General features: G+C 60.0%; 1 protein-coding gene across 1 annotated transcript in view; it reads left to right on the forward strand.

Annotated features, from left to right (window-relative positions):
• Positions 1-26,325, forward strand: part of LOC136305043 (olfactory receptor 6E1-like) — a 42,572-nt gene extending 16,247 nt beyond the window's left edge. Inside the window, 3 exon segments of the mRNA XM_066208446.1 lie at positions 25,442-25,543; positions 25,938-26,019; positions 26,297-26,325. Coding sequence (XP_066064543.1) covers positions 25,442-25,543; positions 25,938-26,019; positions 26,297-26,325 — 213 coding nt within the window.
• The last annotated feature ends 249 nt before the right edge of the window (positions 26,326-26,574 follow it).

The following is a 26,574-nucleotide window of genomic DNA, read 5'->3' on the forward strand; positions in this document are numbered from 1 at the left end:
ATTGCCTGTGCTTCCTTACATCAAACAAAGGCCTTGTTTGGTTCCTAAATGTGCCTGATGCTGGCCCAAGTCTTTTGGCACTGCTTGCTCTCCTGTGGCATGCTCTATCTCCCCCGAGAGTAAAGAGGGAGCTGGAGAAGGAGCTTGCCAGGCTGCTCTCCATCCTTTACCAGCAGTCCTGCTTAAGCGGACAAGTCCGAGCTGAGCGCAAATGGAACAGCCGAGCACGGGAAGGGTGGGTGGGAAGGATGATCCAGGAACCGTAGGCCTGGCAGCCTGAGCTTGCTGCCGGGGAAGGCCTTGGAGCACATCCTCCTGAGTGCCATGCCACGGCACGTGCAGGGAACCAGGGGGTGGGAAAGCTCTGCGGAGGGATGGGGACAGCTGCGGGTCTTGGCAGGGTGTTGAGCTGGGGTTGGTGTTGCTGGGCGTGTTGGGGAAGGAGTCGTCTGGAAGAGGAGAGGTCTAGGCTGGAACTGGAGTCACTTTGAAGGCACCACCTGTGGTATGGCACAGCTTTGGTTATGGAGGACAGAAGGAATAGCTGGGACTTTTTCTCTTAGTCATCCTGCTTCTCCTGCAGGGAAGAGGAGGGGAGAGCTGTGCTTTCTTGGCCACTTAGATATCTGTAGCAGGGGCAGGATTAGCCCTTTTGAAATCTACTCATTTGTTTGGGCTGCTTTTATAACACTGAGTGGACTTTCATTCGTGGAGAGCTTTTATTCCTTAAGAGAATTAGGCTCTTAACATGCCTTCCTAGAAAAATGTTTGAAACCAAAGCAAGGCCTTTATTTTGCCTCTGTGTGGTCTTATGATTTGTAAAGTGACATTCAGTGGATGACCTTAAGGCAAATGTGTTACTACTTTGAGGTGGGAAGGAAACTTGCAAATCTATCAGGTTCTCAGGCCATTGCTATGAATTTAGGAAGTTTGCAACTTTTTGGAACTATTTGAGTTGAGTAATGGGAAGAAAAGCTTTCCTGAACTGAAGATTCTTAAATGCCAGATCCTTCTCAGCCTTTGCTGCCAGGGTGATTTTGTGCTTCAGGAAATGGCTCCAAGTAGAAAACAATTTCAGCATGGAGTAACAGCTTCTGACAGAGCGCAACAGTTGCCAGCACTTGCTCCAGGTGCTCCTGCCCACATGCCCTGTAGGAAGGAGCACGGCCCCCAGCGCACATTGGCTTTGGCTGCCCTGTGGCAGAGAAGCGCCCCGGGGCACAAGTCTCTGGGGCAGGAGATGACACCAGCACTGCCAGGGCTCGGGGGGCGGCAGCTCTGCTTGGGCGGGGGCTCCGTCACACCTGCCGGTTTCAGCGCTCCCCTGGCCCCAGGGCTCAGAGCAGCATCCGTGCCCTGGCCCACACGTTCCTCGTCTGCGTCACACCCGCGGGTTTAGGACGGCCAGCGGATGGGGACGTGTCCCAGGGAGGCCGTGCCAGCTTCTGTGCAAGGCCCCGTGCCCTTCCCGCTGCGGCCGCGTCGGCAGCCCTGGGGGCTCCTTCTGCTGCCCTGGGCCCGCAGAGCCGGGCAGCGTTTGCCCACGGTTTGAGCCGCTCCGAAAGATGCTGTCTCAGGGCTGTCTTCGACACTTGGGATGAGGGATTCCTTCCAACCTGGGCCACTTTGGCTGGGCTGGGGGTGGCCCCAGGGCAGGTGGCAGTGTGTGCATTGGCCCTTTGTGACACGGTGCAGCACCGGGGTCACCGTGGCATGGAACGGGACGGGGTGTCAAAGGACCCTTTGTGACCCGTGGCGACATAGGTGCTGGCGGTGACACAGCCAGGCCACAGTGTTCGGAGCAGGCGACGGGACAGGACGGGATAGAGCGGTGTCGTGAGGAGCCCCCCCAAGGCACACTCATTCCCGTCTGATCCGGAGCTTTTCCGAGGCGTTATTCCTACAGGTGACCTCGAGGCCAGACCACAGGACTTGGTGACCTGTGGCCTACCCGAGGCTTCTCTTTTGCACGTACCATCGAGGACTTGTTGACTCGGAGCTCTTCTGAGCCACCTCTCTAGAAGGCGCCCTCAACACCACACTCTGGCATGGCGGGCAGATTTCTTGGCCTCTTCAAAGTCTTCAGGGGGGAAAGAAGGCAAGGCCGTGGAGCACAACAGCCTGAAGAGCCAGAGCAGCTCCAGCCAGTGCAGGATGGTGAGTGGCAGAACTGGGCCACAGGGCTGATGGCTGCAGCCAGCTTGGCTCCATCCTCTCCCACCTGTTGTGGACATGCCCAGGGACAGGACGGAAGAGGGGCTGGGGCTGAAGCTGGCAGCGCCCATGCTCCATCCCCTGGGGCATCCCGGGGCAGTCCCAGCCCGGGGAGGACAGGGCTGGGCTGTGTTCTCCGGCCTCTCCCGCAGCCCCTCAGCACTGCCTGCTCTCGCTCTTTGCCAGATGCAGCCACGGACGGCACACAAGAGCACAGGCCTGCCAGTGGCCGCTTCCGCAGGACACTGAAGGTACCTGCAGCCCTCCCCACCTGGGCTGGGCCTGCTGTCACTGCTCGGCCGAGCACCGCGCTTGGAGCGCTCCATGGAACATCCCTGGCTTTGTTCCCCTGCAGATGTTCCCGAAATTCCTGCGCATTCGGCGTAGGAACACCAGCAGCACTGCAACTGCAGGTACAGCCAAGCTTAACTCCAGGCTGACCAACTGCCAGGCAGAGCCTGATGTCAGCACAAATTTGACTGCACGCTCAGAAAATTTTGTCACTGCAGTGAATGATCTCCGGGCAAAGGCTGCTGTCATGGAAATGACCGAGGGCACGACCATCACAGACACTGCCACCAGAATGACTCAAGGCCTCCCAAATACTGACAGCACCCCCACTCCCACCATGACTCATGCTCCCACCGTGCATTTTTTCAAGGAGAGTTCTGTTCCTCTTCAGCAGCGGGTAAGCAGCCTGGGGCCAGGGCTGGAGGCCTCCCAGGATTGTGTGTCCCCTCCAGCCACTGGGTCCTCTCAGCCTCTGAAGCCATTAGAGTACTGTGGGAAGGGAAGCTGGAGAAGTTGCTGCCTTGGACAGTGCTCCAAGTCTTCCCCATGCCTCCTCCAGGTACCAGCAATTGTTAGGAATGTTCACCAGAGACTAGCATCCCATGTCACTGTGGATGCCGGGATGCAAACTGACATTGTGAGGCTGGCTGAAGAACACCCAGCGGACGTGGTGCTGACCCTCCTGCGCTGTGCCCCAACATGTGACAGGTATGGGCTCACCTGCCTTGAGAGCTCAGGGCTCACCGGCCTTTAGGACCGTGGCCCTGCACGGCCTGTGCAATGGGCTCTGCCAGACAGGCAGACAGGTCCAGGACCCTCGGGCCCCTCTGTTTCCCGAGCCTGCTGCCATGCTCCCTCCCTGCCCTTCAGGGCACCGGGGCTCTGTCCCCTGGCCCCCAGACCCGCACAGGGCATGGTAGTGTGGCTGAGACATCCCTGACACAGAGCTCTGATCCCACAGAGCTGCTGCAATGATGTGGAGAACCATAGGCTCATCGAGTTCCACAGTGGAGAAGGTGCTGCCAACACTCCTCAGTGTGATGGAGGACTGGCCTCTGTGTCGGATGTTCACCTCTGATGGGGACAACGAGGACGTCTTTGCCCTGGCTGTGAGTTTCTGGGCATTTGCTCACCTCCAGGTCGCCTCTCCAGCAGCTCTCCATCCTCTCCCTGCCTCAGGCCCTGGGCTGAAACCTGGGCCAAGGGCAGGCTCAGGGGGCACCAGGCCTGCTGCTCCCCCTGCGTCTCCCCTGGGGCCCTGCCACATGGACACCTCGGCACTGAGCGCTCTCCTTGGCAACTTCTTTTGCAGGCAACTCTGGTGGTGTGGGTGATTGTCCAGGTGCCTGAGTGCCACGAGGCACTGATCCTTCATTCCTCCCGCCTCTTTGTGGCTCTGCTTTTCCATGTTGTCATCACCACACAGCAGATGCCACCACAGGAAGTCGATCGCTTCTGGAGAGCATGCCGAGAGGAGCACCGCCTTCCCAGCGACCCCAACAGGTCTCCATCCTCCTGTCCTTCCCACGTCCTTGTGGCCAGTGCCAGTGCTCCCAGTGTGACCCGGGCTTTGCTCTGCACACAGGTTTGCAGTGCAGGCCATGAAGTCCCTGCTCTGCCGGCTGGAGTGCGACAATGAGGTGATTGCTGTGGAGTCCAAGCATGGCTGGGACACGCTGCCCTGTGCTGACACCCAGCACTATGCTATGGCTCTGCTGGCCAGGTGAGATCCCCTTCTCCCTGCTGTCCCTGGAATTTGTGCCCTGTGCCCGGGCTGCCCCACACAGTCCCTGTGGTCATGGGCCAGAGGGCCTCATCACTTTAGGGATGGCCGAGCAGACTGGAAATGGCTGGGAGAGGAGGGTGCACAGGAGTGGCCGCCTCCCAAAGCACCCACGTCCCCTGCAGGGATGCTGGGGAAAGACTGCCCCTCTATGAGTCAGTCCTGAGAAAAGTGTGCCCCCCCACCTCAGGCTCTTTGTTCCTTTTTGCCCCTGGCAGGGAGATGCGCCATGTCTCGATCCCTTTGTCTTCCTGCGTCGCAACCCACTTGCTCCGGCTGCTCAGCACTGAGAAGCCAGGCTGCGATCTGCCTCTCCTGGCATTCCTTGTGGAGGTGAGCCTGAAGGCCAGCGTGGCCTCGCTGAGCTGCCTCCCAGCTCTCTGCCCTCTCGCAGCCGCATCCCTGGCCTGGGATGGAACCAGCGCCCTGTGCTGCTGCCTGGGGCTGGCCCTGTGCACTTCTGGGCTCCTGCCAGCCGGGCCCTGTGCCACTGCCCTCTGCCTTTCAGGTCCTGGAGTGCCTGGACTTTACTAAATGTGGTGGCTGGGTCCTGAGGGTCGTTTCGAGTTACCTGCGGATCGAGTGCAGGCAGATGTGTCGCCTGGCGCTCAGAGGCCTCCTGGTGCTCAGCAAGGATCCCCTGATGGTGAGAAGGGGGCAGCAGCTGAAGCTGCACTGGAGAGAGCAGCCCCATGGGCTGGCTGGGCTTCAGGAGCTGAGGCAGCTGCTCCCAGCTCTCCTGCCTCAGCTGCCCGAGTGCTTTGGGACAGGCCTTTGGTCTCTGGGCCCTGCGGCAGCAGGCTGGGCTTGCAGTGCCAGGGCGCTGTCGCTGGTGCAGCTGCTGACAGCTTCACAGTGCAGCCTTGTGTTCCACACAGGCCAGAAAAATGTGCTGTCTGTCTGAAAGCTTTGTGGATCTGCTGGGCGATGAAGATGGCGTGGTGGTTGCCCTGACCCTCCGTGTGCTTACTGATATGCTGAAGAATGAAGACATCCTGATATCCAGCACCACCGCCCCAAAGCTGGCTGAGGCACTCCTGGCGCTCTTTAACAATGTAAGGTTCTGCAACCCTAGCCACAGGCATTGGGTGCTGCTCAGAAACTTTGTGCTGTCTGCGTTTTCAGGCCTTTGCCTAGGTGGGCCTGGGGTAATTGGTGCTTAGGTTTTTTCCTTTCCTCTAGGAAAATAGCTTCATGCAACTGCTCTCCATTGACCTCTTCTGTAAGGTGATGGAGGTGGTAGTGGATGAGGGAAAAGAACCCCTGAAGACAATTGTCAACAAGAGCCTGCAGCTACTTTTAATCTACTGCCGTGATGAGAACCGGCTTGTGGCAAATGTGAGGTTTTGGGCATCCCTGGGAGGGGGCTCAGCCGCCTCCTGCCCTGGTGCCACGCAGGCTGCGTCCTCCTCCAGGCCTTGGCACAGGGATGCGGGTCCTTGTGCCCTGGGCTGTGGTGCCATCTCTGCATCTCTGCTGCTCTTCAGGCCTCTCGGAAAACCCTGCATTGTGCGGCCAAGTTCCTGGAGAGGAGGGATCTGGAGGAGATAGTGAGGAAGGAACATCCCTTGAATATCGATGAGTGTAAGGTAAGGATGGCTTGGAGAAGTGCCAGCCTCAGCCTGGAGAAGATCCGTGGCCGCGGGGCTGGCAGCCGTGGCCCCTGCCCAGCGCTGCACCCAGGGGCTCCGGCCTGCGCCCCACACGCCGCTCCCTTCCCTGGGCCCCGCGGGCTCTTCTCCAGGCTCCTGCGGCCCCGAGCCGGGTGCCCGTGGAGTCCCGGCCCAGCGGGGCTGCGGGGCGGGGCGGCAGCGCCGCTCCCCGGGCAGCAGCCGGCCCTCTGCCCCCTCCAGAGCCCGGCACCAGCGGCTGCTGGCCGCGCCTCAGGGCCGTGCGGGCAGGGGAGGCCGGGGCTGGGCGCGGCCAGAGCCCGGCCCAGGGGCTGAGCCCGCGCCAACCCTTCCCTCCTGCCGCTCTCTCCAGCTGGCAGATGACAGGAGCCGAGCGGCTGAGCACCTGCAGAACCCACAGGAGTCCCTGCGAGAGGCGGCCATGGGGTTCATCGGTGAGCCACGAGCCCGGGGTCCCTCCCCGGCCCGCCGCAGCTCGGCCCCGGCCCCGGCTGCTGCCCCGGCTGCAGCGGCATCCGGGCCCGGCGCCGTGGAGCCCCGCCTGCCCTCGGGGCTGCTGCCGCCCTCTGGCAGCCGTGCCCTGGGGCGGCAGCAGGCGGCAAGGGCCCGGGCTGAGCCCTGCCGGGGCAGGAGGCCGTGTGGCCACAGGGCTGGCAGCGGCGCTGGCAGGGAGCCGTGCCGCTGGGACCGTGACACGCTCTGTGTTCACAGGCATGGCCGTGCGGTTGATGAGGATGTAGCAGGGAGAGCTCCAGCTCATCGCCAGGGGTGAGTGAGGGCAGCGGGCTGTCAGCGGCTCTGTCTGGCGGGGGAAGCTGCACTGCCTGGGCCGAGAGCTGCAGTCCCCGGCTGGGGAGGGCTTTGCTCCTTGTGTGGACGAGGGCTGGAGAGGGCACAACACACAGAGATTTCAGGGGCACGTGGGGGATTCGTGGCAAGCACCTTCTGGCTGATCCCAATGTCTCCTGCTTCCTTCTGGGTGGGATGGCCCTGGCAGGAAGATCTCCTAGGGTTCCCACAGATCCCGGCTCTGACCATGGCTCTGTTCTTCTCTCTTCCAGCCCTTCAAACCCAGAGGCATGACAGCAGCCCGTCATGCTCTAACCTGCAAAATGAAGCCCGGTTTCCCCAAAAAGCTCAACAACTGGGGACGTCTTCTGAATCCAGTGAACCAGTGTCCCAAGAACACACCAGGAGACACTGAAGAGGACACCATCTCTCAGTGCTGCTGGAGCTCCACGCACAGCTGAGGCTGAGCACAATTCCCACGGCTTCAGACCTCTCCCTGTTTGTAGTTAGCTCCCTCTTTCCAGCCCTCAGACCCTGCCCATGCCTTTTTTTTCCCTCCACTCTCCAACCCTTTTGACACCTCTTTCCATCCCAGCCCTCAAACCCTGTCCATCCCCCCTTATTCCCTCCCAGCTCATCCCTTTCCTTCGACTTTCATTAATAAACACTTTGGCTTCTTCACTTCACCTGCATCTGTGTGGAGCTGAAGCGGCGTAAAAACCTGAGCCCTGGCACACACAGGCCCCTGCTGCCATCCTCTTCCGCGCCGTGTTTTGTGCAGAGACACAGAGGAGCGAGGCCACATCAGGCTGGAAAGGTGTCTGTGCTGAAGGTCCAGTTCCACAACACTGTGTAGTTTAAGGTCCTACTGAGAAGCCTGAAGCTCCTGGATTTTGGAAGAGCCAACCTGAGTATGCTCTGAACCCAGCTGTGAGGGATTCCATGGCAAGCATCTACAGAGGGCAAAGGAGCTTGGAATGCTGAAAGCTTTCAAGAATAGCTTCCTGAAAGCACAGCAGTGCTCCATCCTTGCACAGGGTCAGGGAGAGGGCAGAAGCAGAGGACATCAGGCCTTAACAGGGAGCTTTGGGTGTGCCTAAGGGCAAGTGAAGCAGCAGCAGCACGGTGGCCGAGACTCGGACGCGTGACCGAGTCCATGGCCCCAGCGCCGTCAGGCAGTGCCGGGATCCCGGCTGCGGTTCTGGTCCCCAGAGCTGAGGAATCGCAGCCCCTGCCTCAGAGCCTGTCAGAAAGCCAAGCAAGTGAGAGCAGAGGGAGGGCAGCCTTCCAGTCTCTCCTGGGCATGGCCACAGAGCAGCCCCTGCTTCTCCTTCCTCCGCCTGTGTTTGGGGTGTGCTGATGGCAGCGCCAGCCAGGCTGTGCTCTGTGTTCCAAGGGCAGTGGAGAGCGGGCATGAAAAGTGCTGCGTGCACAACGGAGAGTCCTGGAAGGTGCTGGCAGGAGCGTCCTGCGGGAACAGGGCTCTGGTCTCTGGCCGGGAAGAGCCTGGTTTTGCTGCTGTGAGCGCAGGCAGGCGTCGAGGCAGGTGAAGAGGCAGCGGGCAGCTTGTGTTTGTAGAGGGCCTGGGGCTGCATGTGCGAACCTCCACCTGGAATCACACTGGGGGAAATCCCAGCTAGAGCTGGAGCGCCTGTCCAGAAAGCACCAGAAGGAATTCAGCCTTGCCAGGGTTTCTTAAGAGTGTGTTGGTGTTCCCCAGGAAAGGTACACATTTGGGGAAACGCCTCTGGGGGAAAGGGGCTTGCTGCGAAAGGAAAGCGCTTTCCTAGGAGCTCCCGGTGCTGTCGGAGCAACTGTCCCCCTTTGGCTCTCTGTGGTCCTATCAGTCCTTGAGGCCCGTTGCATTTGGCAGATGGACAAGGGAAGGGAGAAGGCTGTGAAGAGCGGGTTTGGAATCCACCTGGACCTGCGGAGACCAAGGCCAACACCTGCAGCAGGGTGTGTTCCCCCCCTTTGGACACAGGTGTGAGCAGGAGCATCTCTGTCCAGATGCCAGCCCCAAAGCTGTCTTTGAGAGCTGTGAATTCAAAGGCCTTCACGCACACACCTCTCACATCTTACCTGTCTGCTGTGTTTCAACTCTTGGCAATATGCATTTGCCTCTTGCTTGCTGGAAGCTGCTGCGGCCCAGAGGGCCAGCACCGAGCTGGGCTGTGTGGGCCAGGCGGCACGGAGAGTCTTGGCTGATCTTGGGGTGTCCGTGGCCTCAGAAAAGGCTTGGAAGGTTTGCCTCCCAAGGCGCCCTGCTCACTGGCTCTCCCTGTGCATCTTGGAGAGAACAAGGCAGGCATTTCTGGCAGCTGGGCATTAGCAGGCCTTCAAATGGGGGCGTGTTGTGGAGCAGGCCCAGCTGAGACACCCTGAGAGGAGCCCAGCGCTCCTTGCCCCTCTCCGCAGACACGTGAGCGTTGTCTGCTGTCGGGATGACCCCGGCTGTGTCAGGGGGTGCTGCTACGTGGACACGAGACAGCCGGTCCTGTCCTGCTGGGTCCCAGCAGTGCATCGCAGCAGTCCTGCATCCCCGTCAGGATGCCGGCCAAGAGAGGTCCTGGAAGCTGAGGGAGCCGATTTGAAGCTTGCACGGGTGCCTACAGGTCAAGGCCAAGGGCGTTCTCTCAGGATAGAGCAGTCCTGAGAGGTCTCTAGAATTCAAAGAAATCAGCAGACAAATGCATTGTCCACCAAAAGCTCTTTGATTGGCAGGAGGTTAGGGCTCTGCACCCCACCACAAGGCCTCTTTGCCACGTCCAGATTTCAGTGGCTTTCTGTAGGAATTCTATCAAAAATACCTTCCGTCTTTAGACTGCTGAGGCGATTCCATAGGCAGGGGCTTAGAAAGAAACACATTGCGTCAGAATCCTAGACTTGAAGCTAATGTCCACCTGCTGGCCAGGAGGAGTCTCAGCGCACCAAAGCAGCTCATCTTCCTCACCCCTTCCCTGCACAGGGCTGATTCTGTAGCCGCCCTTAGGTCTTCCCCAAGGCTATGTCTAAAGCTTTTTGTCAAGTCACTCTCTTGCCAAGTTAGGCTTCCAGGTTTTTCTTATGTTAACTGGTGCTAAGTACTTCTGGATATCTGTGCTAAGTACTCTTTCCTTCTGTCAATTGCCAGTGCTTCCTTACATCAAACAAAGGCCCTGTTTGGTTCCTAAATGTGCCTGATGCTGGCCCAAGTCTTTTGGCACTGCTTGCTTTCCTGTGGCATGTTCTACCTCCCCTGAGAGTAAAGAAGGAGCTGGAGAAGGAGCTTGCCAGGATGCTCTCCATCCTTTACCAGCAGTCCTGCTTAAGCGGACAAGTCTGAGCTGAGCGCAAATGGAACAGCTGAGCACGGGAAGGGTGGGTGGGAAGGATGATCCAGGAACTGTAGGCCTGGCAGCCTGAGCTTGCTGCCGGGGAAGGCCTTGGAGCACATCCTCCTGAGTGCCATGCCACGGCACGTGCAGGGAACCAGGGGGTGGGAAAGCTCTGCGGAGGGATGGGGACAGCTGCGGGTCTTGGCAGGGCGTTGAGCTGGGGTTGGTGTTGCTGGGCGTGTTGGGGAAGGAGTCGTCTGGAAGAGGAGAGGTCTAGGCTGGAACTGGAGTCACTTTGAAGGCACCACCTGTGGTATGGCACAGCTTTGGTTATGGAGGACAGAAGGAATAGCTGGGACTTTTTCTCTTAGTCATCCTGCTTCTCCTGCAGAGAAGAGGAGGGGAGAGCTGTGCTTTCTTGGCCACTTAGATATCTGTAGCAGGGGCAGGATTAGCCCTTTTGCAATCTACTCATTTGTTTGGGCTGCTTTTATAACACTGAGTGGACTTTCATTCGTGGAGAGCTTTTATTCCTTAAGAGAATTAGGCTCTTAACATGCCTTCCTAGAAAAATGTTTGAAACCAAAGCAAGGCCTTTATTTTGCCTCTGTGTGGTCTTATGATTTGTAAAGTGACATTCAGTGGATGACCTTAAGGCAAATGTGTTACTGCTTTGAGGTGGGAAGGAAACTTCCAAATCTATCAGGTTCTCAGGCCATTGCTATTAATTTAGGAAGTTTGCAACTTTTTGGAACTATTTGAGTTGAGTAATGGGAAGAAAAGCTTTCCTGAATTGAGGATTCTTAAATGCCAGATCCTTCTCAGCCTTTGCTGCCAGGGTGATTTTGTGCTTCAGGAAATGGCTCCAAGTAGAAAACAATTTCAGCATGGAGTAACAGCTTCTGACAGAGCGCAACAGTTGCCAGCACTTGCTCCAGGTGCTCCTGCCCACATGCCCTGTAGGAAGGAGCACGGCCCCCAGCGCACGTTGGCTTTGGCTGCCCTGTGGCAGAGAAGCGCCCCGGGGCACAAGTCTCTGGGGCAGGAGATGACACCAGCACTGCCAGGGCTCGGGGGGCAGCAGCTCTGCTTGGGCGGGGGCTCCGTCACATCTGCCGGTTTCAGCGCTCCCCTGGCCCCAGGGCTCAGAGCAGCATCCGTGCCCTGGCCCACACGTTCCTCGTCTGCGTCACACCCGCGGGTTTAGGACGGCCAGCGGATGGGGACGTGTCCCAGGGAGGCCGTGCCAGCTTCTGTGCAAGGCCCCGTGCCCTTCCCGCTGCGGCCGCGTCGGCAGCCCTGGGGGCTCCTTCTGCTGCCCTGGGCCCGCAGAGCCGGGCAGCGTTTGCCCACGGTTTGAGCCGCTCCGAAAGATGCTGTCTCAGGGCTGTCTTCGACACTTGGGATGAGGGATTCCTTCCAACCTGGGCCACTTTGGCTGGGCTGGGGGTGGCCCCAGGGCAGGTGGCAGTGTGTGCATTGGCCCTTTGTGACACGGTGCAGCACCGGGGTCACCGTGGCATGGAACGGGACGGGGTGTCAAAGGACCCTTTGTGACCCGTGGCGACATAGGTGCTGGCGGTGACACAGCCAGGCCACAGTGTTCGGAGCAGGCGACGGGACAGGACGGGATAGAGCGGTGTCGTGAGGAGCCCCCCCAAGGCACACTCATTCCCGTCTGATCCGGAGCTTTTCCGAGGCGTTATTCCTACAGGTGACCTCGAGGCCAGACCACAGGACTTGGTGACCTGTGGCCTACCCGAGGCTTCTCTTTTGCACGTACCATCGAGGACTTGTTGACTCGGAGCTCTTCTGAGCCACCTCTCTAGAAGGCGCCCTCAACACCACACTCTGGCATGGCGGGCAGATTTCTTGGCCTCTTCAAAGTCTTCAGGGGGGAAAGAAGGCAAGGCCGTGGAGCACAACAGCCTGAAGAGCCAGAGCAGCTCCAGCCAGTGCAGGATGGTGAGTGGCAGAACTGGGCCACAGGGCTGATGGCTGCAGCCAGCTTGGCTCCATCCTCTCCCACCTGTTGTGGACATGCCCAGGGACAGGACGGAAGAGGGGCTGGGGCTGAAGCTGGCAGCACCCATGCTCCTTCCCCTGGGGCATCCCGGGGCAGTCCCAGCCCGGGGAGGACAGGGCTGGGCTGTGTTCTCCAGCCTCTCCCGCAGCCCCTCAGCACTGCCTGCTCTCGCTCTTTGCCAGATGCAGCCACGGACGGCACACAAGAGCACAGGCCTGCCAGTGGCCGCTTCCGCAGGACACTGAAGGTACCTGCAGCCCTCCCCACCTGGGCTGGGCCTGCTGTCACTGCTCGGCCGAGCACCGCGCTTGGAGCGCTCCATGGAACATCCCTGGCTTTGTTCCCCTGCAGATGTTCCCGAAATTCCTGCGCATTCGGCATAGGAACACCAGCAGCACTGCAACTGCAGGTACAGCCAAGCTTAACTCCAGGCTGACCAACTGCCAGGCAGAGCCTGATGTCAGCACAAATTTGACTGCACGCTCAGAAAATTTTGTCACTGCAGTGAATGATCTCCGGGCAAAGGCTGCTGTCATGGAAATGACCGAGGGCACGACCATCACAGACACTGCCACCAGAATGACTCAAGGCCTCCCAAATACTGACAGCACCCCCACTCCCACCATGACTCATGCTCCCACCGTGCATTTTTTCAAGGAGAGTTCTGTTCCTCTTCAGCAGCGGGTAAGCAGCCTGGGGCCAGGGCTGGAGGCCTCCCAGGATTGTGTGTCCCCTCCAGCCACTGGGTCCTCTCAGCCTCTGAAGCCATTAGAGTACTGTGGGAAGGGAAGCTGGAGAAGTTGCTGCCTTGGACAGTGCTCCAAGTCTTCCCCATGCCTCCTCCAGGTACCAGCAATTGTTAGGAATGTTCACCAGAGACTAGCATCCCATGTCACTGTGGATGCCGGGATGCAAACTGACATTGTGAGGCTGGCTGAAGAACACCCAGCGGACGTGGTGCTGACCCTCCTGCGCTGTGCCCCAACATGTGACAGGTATGGGCTCACCTGCCTTGAGAGCTCAGGGCTCACCGGCCTTTAGGGCCGTAACCCTGCATAACCTGTGCAATGGGCTCTGCCAGACAGGCAGACAGGTCCAGGACCCTCGGGCCCCTCTGTTTCCCGAGCCTGCTGCCATGCTCCCTCCCTGCCCTTCAGGGCACCGGGGCTCTGTCCCCTGGCCCCCAGACCCGCACAGGGCATGGTAGTGTGGCTGAGACATCCCTGACACAGAGCTCTGATCCCACAGAGCTGCTGCAATGATGTGGAGAACCATAGGCTCATCGAGTTCCACAGTGGAGAAGGTGCTGCCAACACTCCTCAGTGTGATGGAGGACTGGCCTCTGTGTCGGATGTTCACCTCTGATGGGGACAACGAGGACGTCTTTGCCCTGGCTGTGAGTTTCTGGGCATTTGCTCACCTCCAGGTCGCCTCTCCAGCAGCTCTCCATCCTCTCCCTGCCTCAGGCCCTGGGCTGAAACCTGGGCCAAGGGCAGGCTCAGGGGGCACCAGGCCTGCTGCTCCCCCTGCGTCTCCCCTGGGGCCCTGCCACATGGACACCTCGGCACTGAGCGCTCTCCTTGGCAACTTCTTTTGCAGGCAACTCTGGTGGTGTGGGTGATTGTCCAGGTGCCTGAGTGCCACGAGGCACTGATCCTTCATTCCTCCCGCCTCTTTGTGGCTCTGCTTTTCCATGTTGTCATCACCACACAGCAGATGCCACCACAGGAAGTCGATCGCTTCTGGAGAGCATGCCGAGAGGAGCACCGCCTTCCCAGCGACCCCAACAGGTCTCCATCCTCCTGTCCTTCCCACGTCCTTGTGGCCAGTGCCAGTGCTCCCAGTGTGACCCGGGCTTTGCTCTGCACACAGGTTTGCAGTGCAGGCCATGAAGTCCCTGCTCTGCCGGCTGGAGTGCGACAATGAGGTGATTGCTGTGGAGTCCAAGCATGGCTGGGACACGCTGCCCTGTGCTGACACCCAGCACTATGCTATGGCTCTGCTGGCCAGGTGAGATCCCCTTCTCCTTGCTGTCCCTGGAATTTGTGCCCTGTGCCCAGGCTGCCCCACACAGTCCCTGTGGTCATGGGCCAGAGGGCCTCGTCACTTTAGGGATGGCCAAGCAGACTGGAAATGGCTGGGAGAGGAGGGTGCACAGGAGTGGCCGCCTCCCAAAGCACCCACGTCCCCTGCAGGGATGCTGGGGAAAGACTGCCCCTCTATGAGTCAGTCCTGAGAAAAGTGTGCCCCCCCACCTCAGGCTCTTTGTTCCTTTTTGCCCCTGGCAGGGAGATGCGCCATGTCTCGATCCCTTTGTCTTCCTGTGTCGCAACCCACTTGCTCCGGCTGCTCAGCACTGAGAAGCCAGGCTGCGATCTGCCTCTCCTGGCATTCCTTGTGGAGGTGAGCCTGAAGGCCAGCGTGGCCTCGCTGAGCTGCCTCCCAGCTCTCTGCCCTCTCGCAGCCGCATCCCTGGCCTGGGATGGAACCAGCGCCCTGTGCTGCTGCCTGGGGCTGGCCCTGTGCACTTCTGGGCTCCTGCCAGCCGGGCCCTGTGCCACTGCCCTCTGCCTTTCAGGTCCTGGAGTGCCTGGACTTTACTAAATGTGGTGGCTGGGTCCTGAGGGTCGTTTCGAGTTACCTGCGGATCGAGTGCAGGCAGATGTGTCGCCTGGCGCTCAGAGGCCTCCTGGTGCTCAGCAAGGATCCCCTGATGGTGAGAAGGGGGCAGCAGCTGAAGCTGCACTGGAGAGAGCAGCCCCATGGGCTGGCTGGGCTTCAGGAGCTGAGGCAGCTGCTCCCAGCTCTCCTGCCTCAGCTGCCCGAGTGCTTTGGGACAGGCCTTTGGTCTCTGGGCCCTGCGGCAGCAGGCTGGGCTTGCAGTGCCAGGGCGCTGTCGCTGGTGCAGCTGCTGACAGCTTCACAGTGCAGCCTTGTGTTCCACACAGGCCAGAAAAATGTGCTGTCTGTCTGAAAGCTTTGTGGATCTGCTGGGCGATGAAGATGGCGTGGTGGTTGCCCTGACCCTCCGTGTGCTTACTGATATGCTGAAGAATGAAGACATCCTGATATCCAGCACCACCGCCCCAAAGCTGGCTGAGGCACTCCTGGCGCTCTTTAACAATGTAAGGTTCTGCAACCCTAGCCACAGGCATTGGGTGCTGCTCAGAAACTTTGTGCTGTCTGCGTTTTCAGGCCTTTGCCTAGGTGGGCCTGGGGTAATTGGTGCTTAGGTTTTTTCCTTTCCTCTAGGAAAATAGCTTCATGCAACTGCTCTCCATTGACCTCTTCTGTAAGGTGATGGAGGTGGTAGTGGATGAGGGAAAAGAACCCCTGAAGACAATTGTCAACAAGAGCCTGCAGCTACTTTTAATCTACTGCCGTGATGAGAACCGGCTTGTGGCAAATGTGAGGTTTTGGGCATCCCTGGGAGGGGGCTCAGCCGCCTCCTGCCCTGGTGCCACGCAGGCTGCGTCCTCCTCCAGGCCTTGGCACAGGGATGCGGGTCCTTGTGCCCTGGGCTGTGGTGCCATCTCTGCATCTCTGCTGCTCTTCAGGCCTCTCGGAAAACCCTGCATTGTGCGGCCAAGTTCCTGGAGAGGAGGGATCTGGAGGAGATAGTGAGGAAGGAACATCCCTTGAATATCGATGAGTGTAAGGTAAGGATGGCTTGGAGAAGTGCCAGCCTCAGCCTGGAGAAGATCCGTGGCCGCGGGGCTGGCAGCCGTGGCCCCTGCCCAGCGCTGCACCCAGGGGCTCCGGCCTGCGCCCCACACGCCGCTCCCTTCCCTGGGCCCCGCGGGCTCTTCTCCAGGCTCCTGCGGCCCCGAGCCGGGTGCCCGTGGAGTCCCGGCCCAGCGGGGCTGCGGGGCGGGGCGGCAGCGCCGCTCCCCGGGCAGCAGCCGGCCCTCTGCCCCCTCCAGAGCCCGGCACCAGCGGCTGCTGGCCGCGCCTCAGGGCCGTGCGGGCAGGGGAGGCCGGGGCTGGGCGCGGCCAGAGCCCGGCCCAGGGGCTGAGCCCGCGCCAACCCTTCCCTCCTGCCGCTCTCTCCAGCTGGCAGATGACAGGAGCCGAGCGGCTGAGCACCTGCAGAACCCACAGGAGTCCCTGCGAGAGGCGGCCATGGGGTTCATCGGTGAGCCACGAGCCCGGGGTCCCTCCCCGGCCCGCCGCAGCTCGGCCCCGGCCCCGGCTGCTGCCCCGGCTGCAGCGGCATCCGGGCCCGGCGCCGTGGAGCCCCGCCTGCCCTCGGGGCTGCTGCCGCCCTCTGGCAGCCGTGCCCTGGGGCGGCAGCAGGCGGCAAGGGCCCGGGCTGAGCCCTGCCGGGGCAGGAGGCCGTGTGGCCACAGGGCTGGCAGCGGCGCTGGCAGGGAGCCGTGCCGCTGGGACCGTGACACGCTCTGTGTTCACAGGCATGGCCGTGCGGTTGATGAGGATGTAGCAGGGAGAGCTCCAGCTCATCGCCAGGGGTGAGTGAGGGCAGCGGGCTGTCAGCGGCTCTGTCTGGCGGGGGAAGCTGCACTGCCTGGGCCGAGAGCTGCAGTCCCCGGCTGGGGAGGGCTTTGCTCCTTGTGTGGACGAGGGCTGGAGAGGGCACAACACACAGAGATTTCAGGGGCACGTGGGGGATTCGTGGCAAGCACCTTCTGGCTGATCCCAATGTCTCCTGCTTCCTTCTGGGTGGGATGGCCCTGGCAGGAAGATCTCCTAGGGTTCCCACAGATCCCGGCTCTGACCATGGCTCTGTTCTTCTCTCTTCCAGCCCTTCAAACCCAGAGGCATGACAGCAGCCCGTCATGCTCTAACCTGCAAAATGAAGCCCGGTTTCCCCAAAAAGCTCAACAACTGGGGACGTCTTCTGAATCCAGTGAACCAGTGTCCCAAGAACACACCAGGAGACACTGAAGAGGACACCATCTCTCAGTGCTGCTGGAGCTCCACGCACAGCTGAGGCTGAGCACAATTCCCACGGCTTCAGACCTCTCCCTGTTTGTAGTTAGCTCCCTCTTTCCAGCCCTCAGACCCTGCCCATGCCTTTTTTTTCCCTCCACTCTCCAACCCTTTTGACACCTCTTTCCATCCCAGCCCTCAAACCCTGTCCATCCCCCCTTATTCCCTCCCAGCTCATCCCTTTCCTTCGACTTTCATTAATAAACACTTTGGCTTCTTCACTTCACCTGCATCTGTGTGGAGCTGAAGCGGCGTAAAAACCTGAGCCCTGGCACACACAGGCCCCTGCTGCCATCCTCTTCCGCGCCGTGTTTTGTGCAGAGACACAGAGGAGCGAGGCCACATCAGGCTGGAAAGGTGTCTGTGCTGAAGGTCCAGTTCCACAACACTGTGTAGTTTAAGGTCCTACTGAGAAGCCTGAAGCTCCTGGATTTTGGAAGAGCCAACCTGAGTATGCTCTGAACCCAGCTGTGAGGGATTCCATGGCAAGCATCTACAGAGGGCAAAGGAGCTTGGAATGCTGAAAGCTTTCAAGAATAGCTTCCTGAAAGCACAGCAGTGCTCCATCCTTGCACAGGGTCAGGGAGAGGGCAGAAGCAGAGGACATCAGGCCTTAACAGGGAGCTTTGGGTGTGCCTAAGGGCAAGTGAAGCAGCAGCAGCACGGTGGCCGAGACTCGGACGCGTGACCGAGTCCATGGCCCCAGCGCCGTCAGGCAGTGCCGGGATCCCGGCTGCGGTTCTGGTCCCCAGAGCTGAGGAATCGCAGCCCCTGCCTCAGAGCCTGTCAGAAAGCCAAGCAAGTGAGAGCAGAGGGAGGGCAGCCTTCCAGTCTCTCCTGGGCATGGCCACAGAGCAGCCCCTGCTTCTCCTTCCTCCGCCTGTGTTTGGGGTGTGCTGATGGCAGCGCCAGCCAGGCTGTGCTCTGTGTTCCAAGGGCAGTGGAGAGCGGGCATGAAAAGTGCTGCGTGCACAACGGAGAGTCCTGGAAGGTGCTGGCAGGAGCGTCCTGCGGGAACAGGGCTCTGGTCTCTGGCCGGGAAGAGCCTGGTTTTGCTGCTGTGAGCGCAGGCAGGCGTCGAGGCAGGTGAAGAGGCAGCGGGCAGCTTGTGTTTGTAGAGGGCCTGGGGCTGCATGTGCGAACCTCCACCTGGAATCACACTGGGGGAAATCCCAGCTAGAGCTGGAGCGCCTGTCCAGAAAGCACCAGAAGGAATTCAGCCTTGCCAGGGTTTCTTAAGAGTGTGTTGGTGTTCCCCAGGAAAGGTACACATTTGGGGAAACGCCTCTGGGGGAAAGGGGCTTGCTGCGAAAGGAAAGCGCTTTCCTAGGAGCTCCCGGTGCTGTCGGAGCAACTGTCCCCCTTTGGCTCTCTGTGGTCCTATCAGTCCTTGAGGCCCGTTGCATTTGGCAGATGGACAAGGGAAGGGAGAAGGCTGTGAAGAGCGGGTTTGGAATCCACCTGGACCTGCGGAGACCAAGGCCAACACCTGCAGCAGGGTGTGTTCCCCCCCTTTGGACACAGGTGTGAGCAGGAGCATCTCTGTCCAGATGCCAGCCCCAAAGCTGTCTTTGAGAGCTGTGAATTCAAAGGCCTTCACGCACACACCTCTCACATCTTACCTGTCTGCTGTGTTTCAACTCTTGGCAATATGCATTTGCCTCTTGCTTGCTGGAAGCTGCTGCGGCCCAGAGGGCCAGCACCGAGCTGGGCTGTGTGGGCCAGGCGGCACGGAGAGTCTTGGCTGATCTTGGGGTGTCCGTGGCCTCAGAAAAGGCTTGGAAGGTTTGCCTCCCAAGGCGCCCTGCTCACTGGCTCTCCCTGTGCATCTTGGAGAGAACAAGGCAGGCATTTCTGGCAGCTGGGCATTAGCAGGCCTTCAAATGGGGGCGTGTTGTGGAGCAGGCCCAGCTGAGACACCCTGAGAGGAGCCCAGCGCTCCTTGCCCCTCTCCGCAGACACGTGAGCGTTGTCTGCTGTCGGGATGACCCCGGCTGTGTCAGGGGGTGCTGCTACGTGGACACGAGACAGCCGGTCCTGTCCTGCTGGGTCCCAGCAGTGCATCGCAGCAGTCCTGCATCCCCGTCAGGATGCCGGCCAAGAGAGGTCCTGGAAGCTGAGGGAGCCGATTTGAAGCTTGCACGGGTGCCTACAGGTCAAGGCCAAGGGCGTTCTCTCAGGATAGAGCAGTCCTGAGAGGTCTCTAGAATTCAAAGAAATCAGCAGACAAATGCATTGTCCACCAAAAGCTCTTTGATTGGCAGGAGGTTAGGGCTCTGCACCCCACCACAAGGCCTCTTTGCCACGTCCAGATTTCAGTGGCTTTCTGTAGGAATTCTATCAAAAATACCTTCCGTCTTTAGACTGCTGAGGCGATTCCATAGGCAGGGGCTTAGAAAGAAACACATTGCGTCAGAATCCTAGACTTGAAGCTAATGTCCACCTGCTGGCCAGGAGGAGTCTCAGCGCACCAAAGCAGCTCATCTTCCTCACCCCTTCCCTGCACAGGGCTGATTCTGTAGCCGCCCTTAGGTCTTCCCCAAGGCTATGTCTAAAGCTTTTTGTCAAGTCACTCTCTTGCCAAGTTAGGCTTCCAGGTTTTTCTTATGTTAACTGGTGCTAAGTACTTCTGGATATCTGTGCTAAGTACTCTTTCCTTCTGTCAATTGCCAGTGCTTCCTTACATCAAACAAAGGCCCTGTTTGGTTCCTAAATGTGCCTGATGCTGGCCCAAGTCTTTTGGCACTGCTTGCTTTCCTGTGGCATGTTCTACCTCCCCTGAGAGTAAAGAAGGAGCTGGAGAAGGAGCTTGCCAGGATGCTCTCCATCCTTTACCAGCAGTCCTGCTTAAGCGGACAAGTCTGAGCTGAGCGCAAATGGAACAGCTGAGCACGGGAAGGGTGGGTGGGAAGGATGATCCAGGAACTGTAGGCCTGGCAGCCTGAGCTTGCTGCCGGGGAAGGCCTTGGAGCACATCCTCCTGAGTGCCATGCCACGGCACGTGCAGGGAACCAGGGGGTGGGAAAGCTCTGCGGAGGGATGGGGACAGCTGCGGGTCTTGGCAGGGCGTTGAGCTGGGGTTGGTGTTGCTGGGCGTGTTGGGGAAGGAGTCGTCTGGAAGAGGAGAGGTCTAGGCTGGAACTGGAGTCACTTTGAAGGCACCACCTGTGGTATGGCACAGCTTTGGTTATGGAGGACAGAAGGAATAGCTGGGACTTTTTCTCTTAGTCATCCTGCTTCTCCTGCAGAGAAGAGGAGGGGAGAGCTGTGCTTTCTTGGCCACTTAGATATCTGTAGCAGGGGCAGGATTAGCCCTTTTGCAATCTACTCATTTGTTTGGGCTGCTTTTATAACACTGAGTGGACTTTCATTCGTGGAGAGCTTTTATTCCTTAAGAGAATTAGGCTCTTAACATGCCTTCCTAGAAAAATGTTTGAAACCAAAGCAAGGCCTTTATTTTGCCTCTGTGTGGTCTTATGATTTGTAAAGTGACATTCAGTGGATGACCTTAAGGCAAATGTGTTACTGCTTTGAGGTGGGAAGGAAACTTCCAAATCTATCAGGTTCTCAGGCCATTGCTATTAATTTAGGAAGTTTGCAACTTTTTGGAACTATTTGAGTTGAGTAATGGGAAGAAAAGCTTTCCTGAATTGAGGATTCTTAAATGCCAGATCCTTCTCAGCCTTTGCTGCCAGGGTGATTTTGTGCTTCAGGAAATGGCTCCAAGTAGAAAACAATTTCAGCATGGAGTAACAGCTTCTGACAGAGCGCAACAGTTGCCAGCACTTGCTCCAGGTGCTCCTGCCCACATGCCCTGTAGGAAGGAGCACGGCCCCCAGCGCACGTTGGCTTTGGCTGCCCTGTGGCAGAGAAGCGCCCCGGGGCACAAGTCTCTGGGGCAGGAGATGACACCAGCACTGCCAGGGCTCGGGGGGCAGCAGCTCTGCTTGGGCGGGGGCTCCGTCACATCTGCCGGTTTCAGCGCTCCCCTGGCCCCAGGGCTCAGAGCAGCATCCGTGCCCTGGCCCACACGTTCCTCGTCTGCGTCACACCCGCGGGTTTAGGACGGCCAGCGGATGGGGACGTGTCCCAGGGAGGCCGTGCCAGCTTCTGTGCAAGGCCCCGTGCCCTTCCCGCTGCGGCCGCGTCGGCAGCCCTGGGGGCTCCTTCTGCTGCCCTGGGCCCGCAGAGCCGGGCAGCGTTTGCCCACGGTTTGAGCCGCTCCGAAAGATGCTGTCTCAGGGCTGTCTTCGACACTTGGGATGAGGGATTCCTTCCAACCTGGGCCACTTTGGCTGGGCTGGGGGTGGCCCCAGGGCAGGTGGCAGTGTGTGCATTGGCCCTTTGTGACACGGTGCAGCACCGGGGTCACCGTGGCATGGAACGGGACGGGGTGTCAAAGGACCCTTTGTGACCCGTGGCGACATAGGTGCTGGCGGTGACACAGCCAGGCCACAGTGTTCGGAGCAGGCGACGGGACAGGACGGGATAGAGCGGTGTCGTGAGGAGCCCCCCCAAGGCACACTCATTCCCGTCTGATCCGGAGCTTTTCCGAGGCGTTATTCCTACAGGTGACCTCGAGGCCAGACCACAGGACTTGGTGACCTGTGGCCTACCCGAGGCTTCTCTTTTGCACGTACCATCGAGGACTTGTTGACTCGGAGCTCTTCTGAGCCACCTCTCTAGAAGGCGCCCTCAACACCACACTCTGGCATGGCGGGCAGATTTCTTGGCCTCTTCAAAGTCTTCAGGGGGGAAAGAAGGCAAGGCCGTGGAGCACAACAGCCTGAAGAGCCAGAGCAGCTCCAGCCAGTGCAGGATGGTGAGTGGCAGAACTGGGCCACAGGGCTGATGGCTGCAGCCAGCTTGGCTCCATCCTCTCCCACCTGTTGTGGACATGCCCAGGGACAGGACGGAAGAGGGGCTGGGGCTGAAGCTGGCAGCACCCATGCTCCTTCCCCTGGGGCATCCCGGGGCAGTCCCAGCCCGGGGAGGACAGGGCTGGGCTGTGTTCTCCAGCCTCTCCCGCAGCCCCTCAGCACTGCCTGCTCTCGCTCTTTGCCAGATGCAGCCACGGACGGCACACAAGAGCACAGGCCTGCCAGTGGCCGCTTCCGCAGGACACTGAAGGTACCTGCAGCCCTCCCCACCTGGGCTGGGCCTGCTGTCACTGCTCGGCCGAGCACCGCGCTTGGAGCGCTCCATGGAACATCCCTGGCTTTGTTCCCCTGCAGATGTTCCCGAAATTCCTGCGCATTCGGCATAGGAACACCAGCAGCACTGCAACTGCAGGTACAGCCAAGCTTAACTCCAGGCTGACCAACTGCCAGGCAGAGCCTGATGTCAGCACAAATTTGACTGCACGCTCAGAAAATTTTGTCACTGCAGTGAATGATCTCCGGGCAAAGGCTGCTGTCATGGAAATGACCGAGGGCACGACCATCACAGACACTGCCACCAGAATGACTCAAGGCCTCCCAAATACTGACAGCACCCCCACTCCCACCATGACTCATGCTCCCACCGTGCATTTTTTCAAGGAGAGTTCTGTTCCTCTTCAGCAGCGGGTAAGCAGCCTGGGGCCAGGGCTGGAGGCCTCCCAGGATTGTGTGTCCCCTCCAGCCACTGGGTCCTCTCAGCCTCTGAAGCCATTAGAGTACTGTGGGAAGGGAAGCTGGAGAAGTTGCTGCCTTGGACAGTGCTCCAAGTCTTCCCCATGCCTCCTCCAGGTACCAGCAATTGTTAGGAATGTTCACCAGAGACTAGCATCCCATGTCACTGTGGATGCCGGGATGCAAACTGACATTGTGAGGCTGGCTGAAGAACACCCAGCGGACGTGGTGCTGACCCTCCTGCGCTGTGCCCCAACATGTGACAGGTATGGGCTCACCTGCCTTGAGAGCTCAGGGCTCACCGGCCTTTAGGGCCGTAACCCTGCATAACCTGTGCAATGGGCTCTGCCAGACAGGCAGACAGGTCCAGGACCCTCGGGCCCCTCTGTTTCCCGAGCCTGCTGCCATGCTCCCTCCCTGCCCTTCAGGGCACCGGGGCTCTGTCCCCTGGCCCCCAGACCCGCACAGGGCATGGTAGTGTGGCTGAGACATCCCTGACACAGAGCTCTGATCCCACAGAGCTGCTGCAATGATGTGGAGAACCATAGGCTCATCGAGTTCCACAGTGGAGAAGGTGCTGCCAACACTCCTCAGTGTGATGGAGGACTGGCCTCTGTGTCGGATGTTCACCTCTGATGGGGACAACGAGGACGTCTTTGCCCTGGCTGTGAGTTTCTGGGCATTTGCTCACCTCCAGGTCGCCTCTCCAGCAGCTCTCCATCCTCTCCCTGCCTCAGGCCCTGGGCTGAAACCTGGGCCAAGGGCAGGCTCAGGGGGCACCAGGCCTGCTGCTCCCCCTGCGTCTCCCCTGGGGCCCTGCCACATGGACACCTCGGCACTGAGCGCTCTCCTTGGCAACTTCTTTTGCAGGCAACTCTGGTGGTGTGGGTGATTGTCCAGGTGCCTGAGTGCCACGAGGCACTGATCCTTCATTCCTCCCGCCTCTTTGTGGCTCTGCTTTTCCATGTTGTCATCACCACACAGCAGATGCCACCACAGGAAGTCGATCGCTTCTGGAGAGCATGCCGAGAGGAGCACCGCCTTCCCAGCGACCCCAACAGGTCTCCATCCTCCTGTCCTTCCCACGTCCTTGTGGCCAGTGCCAGTGCTCCCAGTGTGACCCGGGCTTTGCTCTGCACACAGGTTTGCAGTGCAGGCCATGAAGTCCCTGCTCTGCCGGCTGGAGTGCGACAATGAGGTGATTGCTGTGGAGTCCAAGCATGGCTGGGACACGCTGCCCTGTGCTGACACCCAGCACTATGCTATGGCTCTGCTGGCCAGGTGAGATCCCCTTCTCCTTGCTGTCCCTGGAATTTGTGCCCTGTGCCCAGGCTGCCCCACACAGTCCCTGTGGTCATGGGCCAGAGGGCCTCGTCACTTTAGGGATGGCCAAGCAGACTGGAAAAGGCTGGGAGAGGAGGGTGCACAGGAGTGGCCGCCTCCCAAAGCACCCACGTCCCCTGCAGGGATGCTGGGGAAAGACTGCCCCTCTATGAGTCAGTCCTGAGAAAAGTGTGCCCCCCCACCTCAGGCTCTTTGTTCCTTTTTGCCCCTGGCAGGGAGATGCGCCATGTCTCAATCCCTTTGGCTTCCTGCGTCGCAACCCACTTGCTCCGGCTGCTCAGCACTGAGAAGCCAGGCTGCGATCTGCCTCTCCTGGCATTCCTTGTGGAGGTGAGCCTGAAGGCCAGCGTGGCCTCGCTGAGCTGCCTCCCAGCTCTCTTCCCTCTTGCAGCCGCATCCCTGGCCTGGGATGGAACCAGCGCCATGTGCTGCTGCCTGGGGCTGGCCCTGTGCACTTCTGGGCTCCTGCCAGCCGGGCCCTGTGCCACTGCCCTCTGCCTTTCAGGTCCTGGAGTGCCTGGACTTGACTAAATGTGGTGGCTGGGCCCTGATAGTCGTGTCGAGTTACCTGCGGATCGAGTGCAGGCAGATGTGTCGCCTGGCGCTCAGAGGCCTCCTGGTGCTCAGCAAGGATCCCCTGATGGTGAGAAAGGAGCAGCAGCTGAAGCTGCACTGGAGAGAGCAGCCCCATGGGCTGGCTGGGCTTCAGGAGCTGAGGCAGCTGCTCCCAGCTCTCCTGCCTCAGCTGCCCGAGTGCTTTGGGACAGGCCTTTGGTCTCTGGGCCCTGCGGCAGCAGACTGGGCTTGCAGTGCCAGGGCGCTGTCGCTGGTGCAGCTGCTGACAGCTTCACAGTGCAGCCTTGTGTTCCACACAGGCCAGAAAAATGTGCTGTCTGTCTGAAAGCTTTGTGGATCTGCTGGGCGATGAAGATGGAGTGGTGGTTGCCCTGACCCTCCGTGTGCTTACTGATATGCTGAAGAATGAAGACATCCTGATATCCAGCACCACCGCCCCAAAGCTGGCTGAGGCACTCCTGGCGCTCTTTAACAATGTAAGGTTCTGCAACCCGAGCCACAGGCATTGGGTGCTGCTCAGAAACTTTGTGCTGTCTGCGTTTTCAGGCCTTTGCCTAGGTGGGCCTGGGGTAATTGGTGCTTAGGTTTTTTCCTTTCCTCTAGGAAAATAGCTTCATGCAACTGCTCTCCATTGACCTCTTCTGTAAGGTGATGGAGTTGGTAGTGGATGAGGGAAAAGAACCCCTGAAGACAATTGTCAACAAGAGCCTGCACCTCCTTTTAATCTACTGCCGTGATGAGAACCGGCTTGTGGCAAATGTGAGGTTTTGGGCATCCCTGGGAGGGGGCTCAGCCGCCTCCTGCCCTGGTGCCACGCAGGCTGCGTCCTCCTCCAGGCCTTGGCACAGGGATGCGGGTCCTTGTGCCCTGGGCTGTGGTGCCATCTCTGCATCTCTGCTGCTCTTCAGGCCTCTCGGAAAACCCTGCATTGTGCGGCCAAGTTCCTGGAGAGGAGGGATCTGGAGGAGCTAGTGAGGAAGGAATATCCCTTGAATATCGATGAGTGTAAGGTAAGGATGGCTTGGAGAAGTGCCAGCCTCAGCCTGGAGAAGATCCGTGGCCGTGGGGCTGGCAGCCGTGGCCCCTGCCCAGCGCTGCACCCAGGGGCTCCGGCCTGCGCCCCACACGCCGCTCCCTTCCCTGGGCCCCGCGGGCTCTTCTCCAGGCTCCTGCGGCCCCGAGCCGGGTGCCCGTGGAGTCCCGGCCCAGCGGGGCTGCGGGGCGGGGCGGCACCGCCGCTCCCCGGGCAGCAGCCGGCCCTCTGCCCCCTCCAGAGCCCGGCACCAGCGGCTGCTGGCCGCGCCTCAGGGCCGTGCGGGCAGGGGAGGCCGGGGCTGGGCGCGGCCAGAGCCCGGCCCAGGGGCTGAGCCCGCGCCCACCCTTCCCTCCTGTCGCTCTCTCCAGCTGGCAGACGACAGGAGCCGAGCGGCCGAGCACCTGCAGAACCCACAGCAGTCCCTGCTGGAGGCGGCCTTGCGGTTCATCGGTGAGCCACGAGCCCGGGGTCCCTCCCCGGCCCGCCGCAGCTCGGCCCCGGCCCCGGCTGCTGCCCCGGCTGCAGCGGCATCCGGGCCCGGCGCCGTGGAGCCCCGCCTGCCCTCGGGGCTGCTGCCGCCCTCTGGCAGCCGTGCCCTGGGGCGGCAGCAGGCGGCAAGGGCCCGGGCTGAGCCCTGCCGGGGCAGGAGGCCGTGTGGCCACAGGGCTGGCAGCGGCGCTGGCAGGGAACCGTGCCGCTGGGACCGTGACACGCTCTGTGTTCACAGGCATGGCCGTGCGGTTGATGAGGATGTAGCAGGGAGAGCTCCAGCTCATCGCCAGGGGTGAGTGAGGGCAGCGGGTTGTCAGCGGCTCTGTCTGGCGGGGGAAGCTGCACTGCCTGGGCCGAGAGCTGCAGTCCCCGGCTGGGGAGGGCTTTGCTCCTTGTGTGGACGAGGGCTGGAGAGGGCACAACACACAGAGATTTCAGGGGCACGTGGGGGATTCGTGGCAAGCACCTTCTGGCTGATCCCAATGTCTCCTGCTTCCTTCTGGGTGGGATGGC

Source organism: Chamaea fasciata, unplaced genomic scaffold (assembly GCF_029207755.1).
Source record: "Chamaea fasciata isolate MVZ Bird 193981 ecotype frontalis unplaced genomic scaffold, bChaFas1.0.hap1 SCAF_251, whole genome shotgun sequence".
Taxonomy (NCBI): Eukaryota; Metazoa; Chordata; class Aves; order Passeriformes; family Sylviidae; genus Chamaea; species Chamaea fasciata.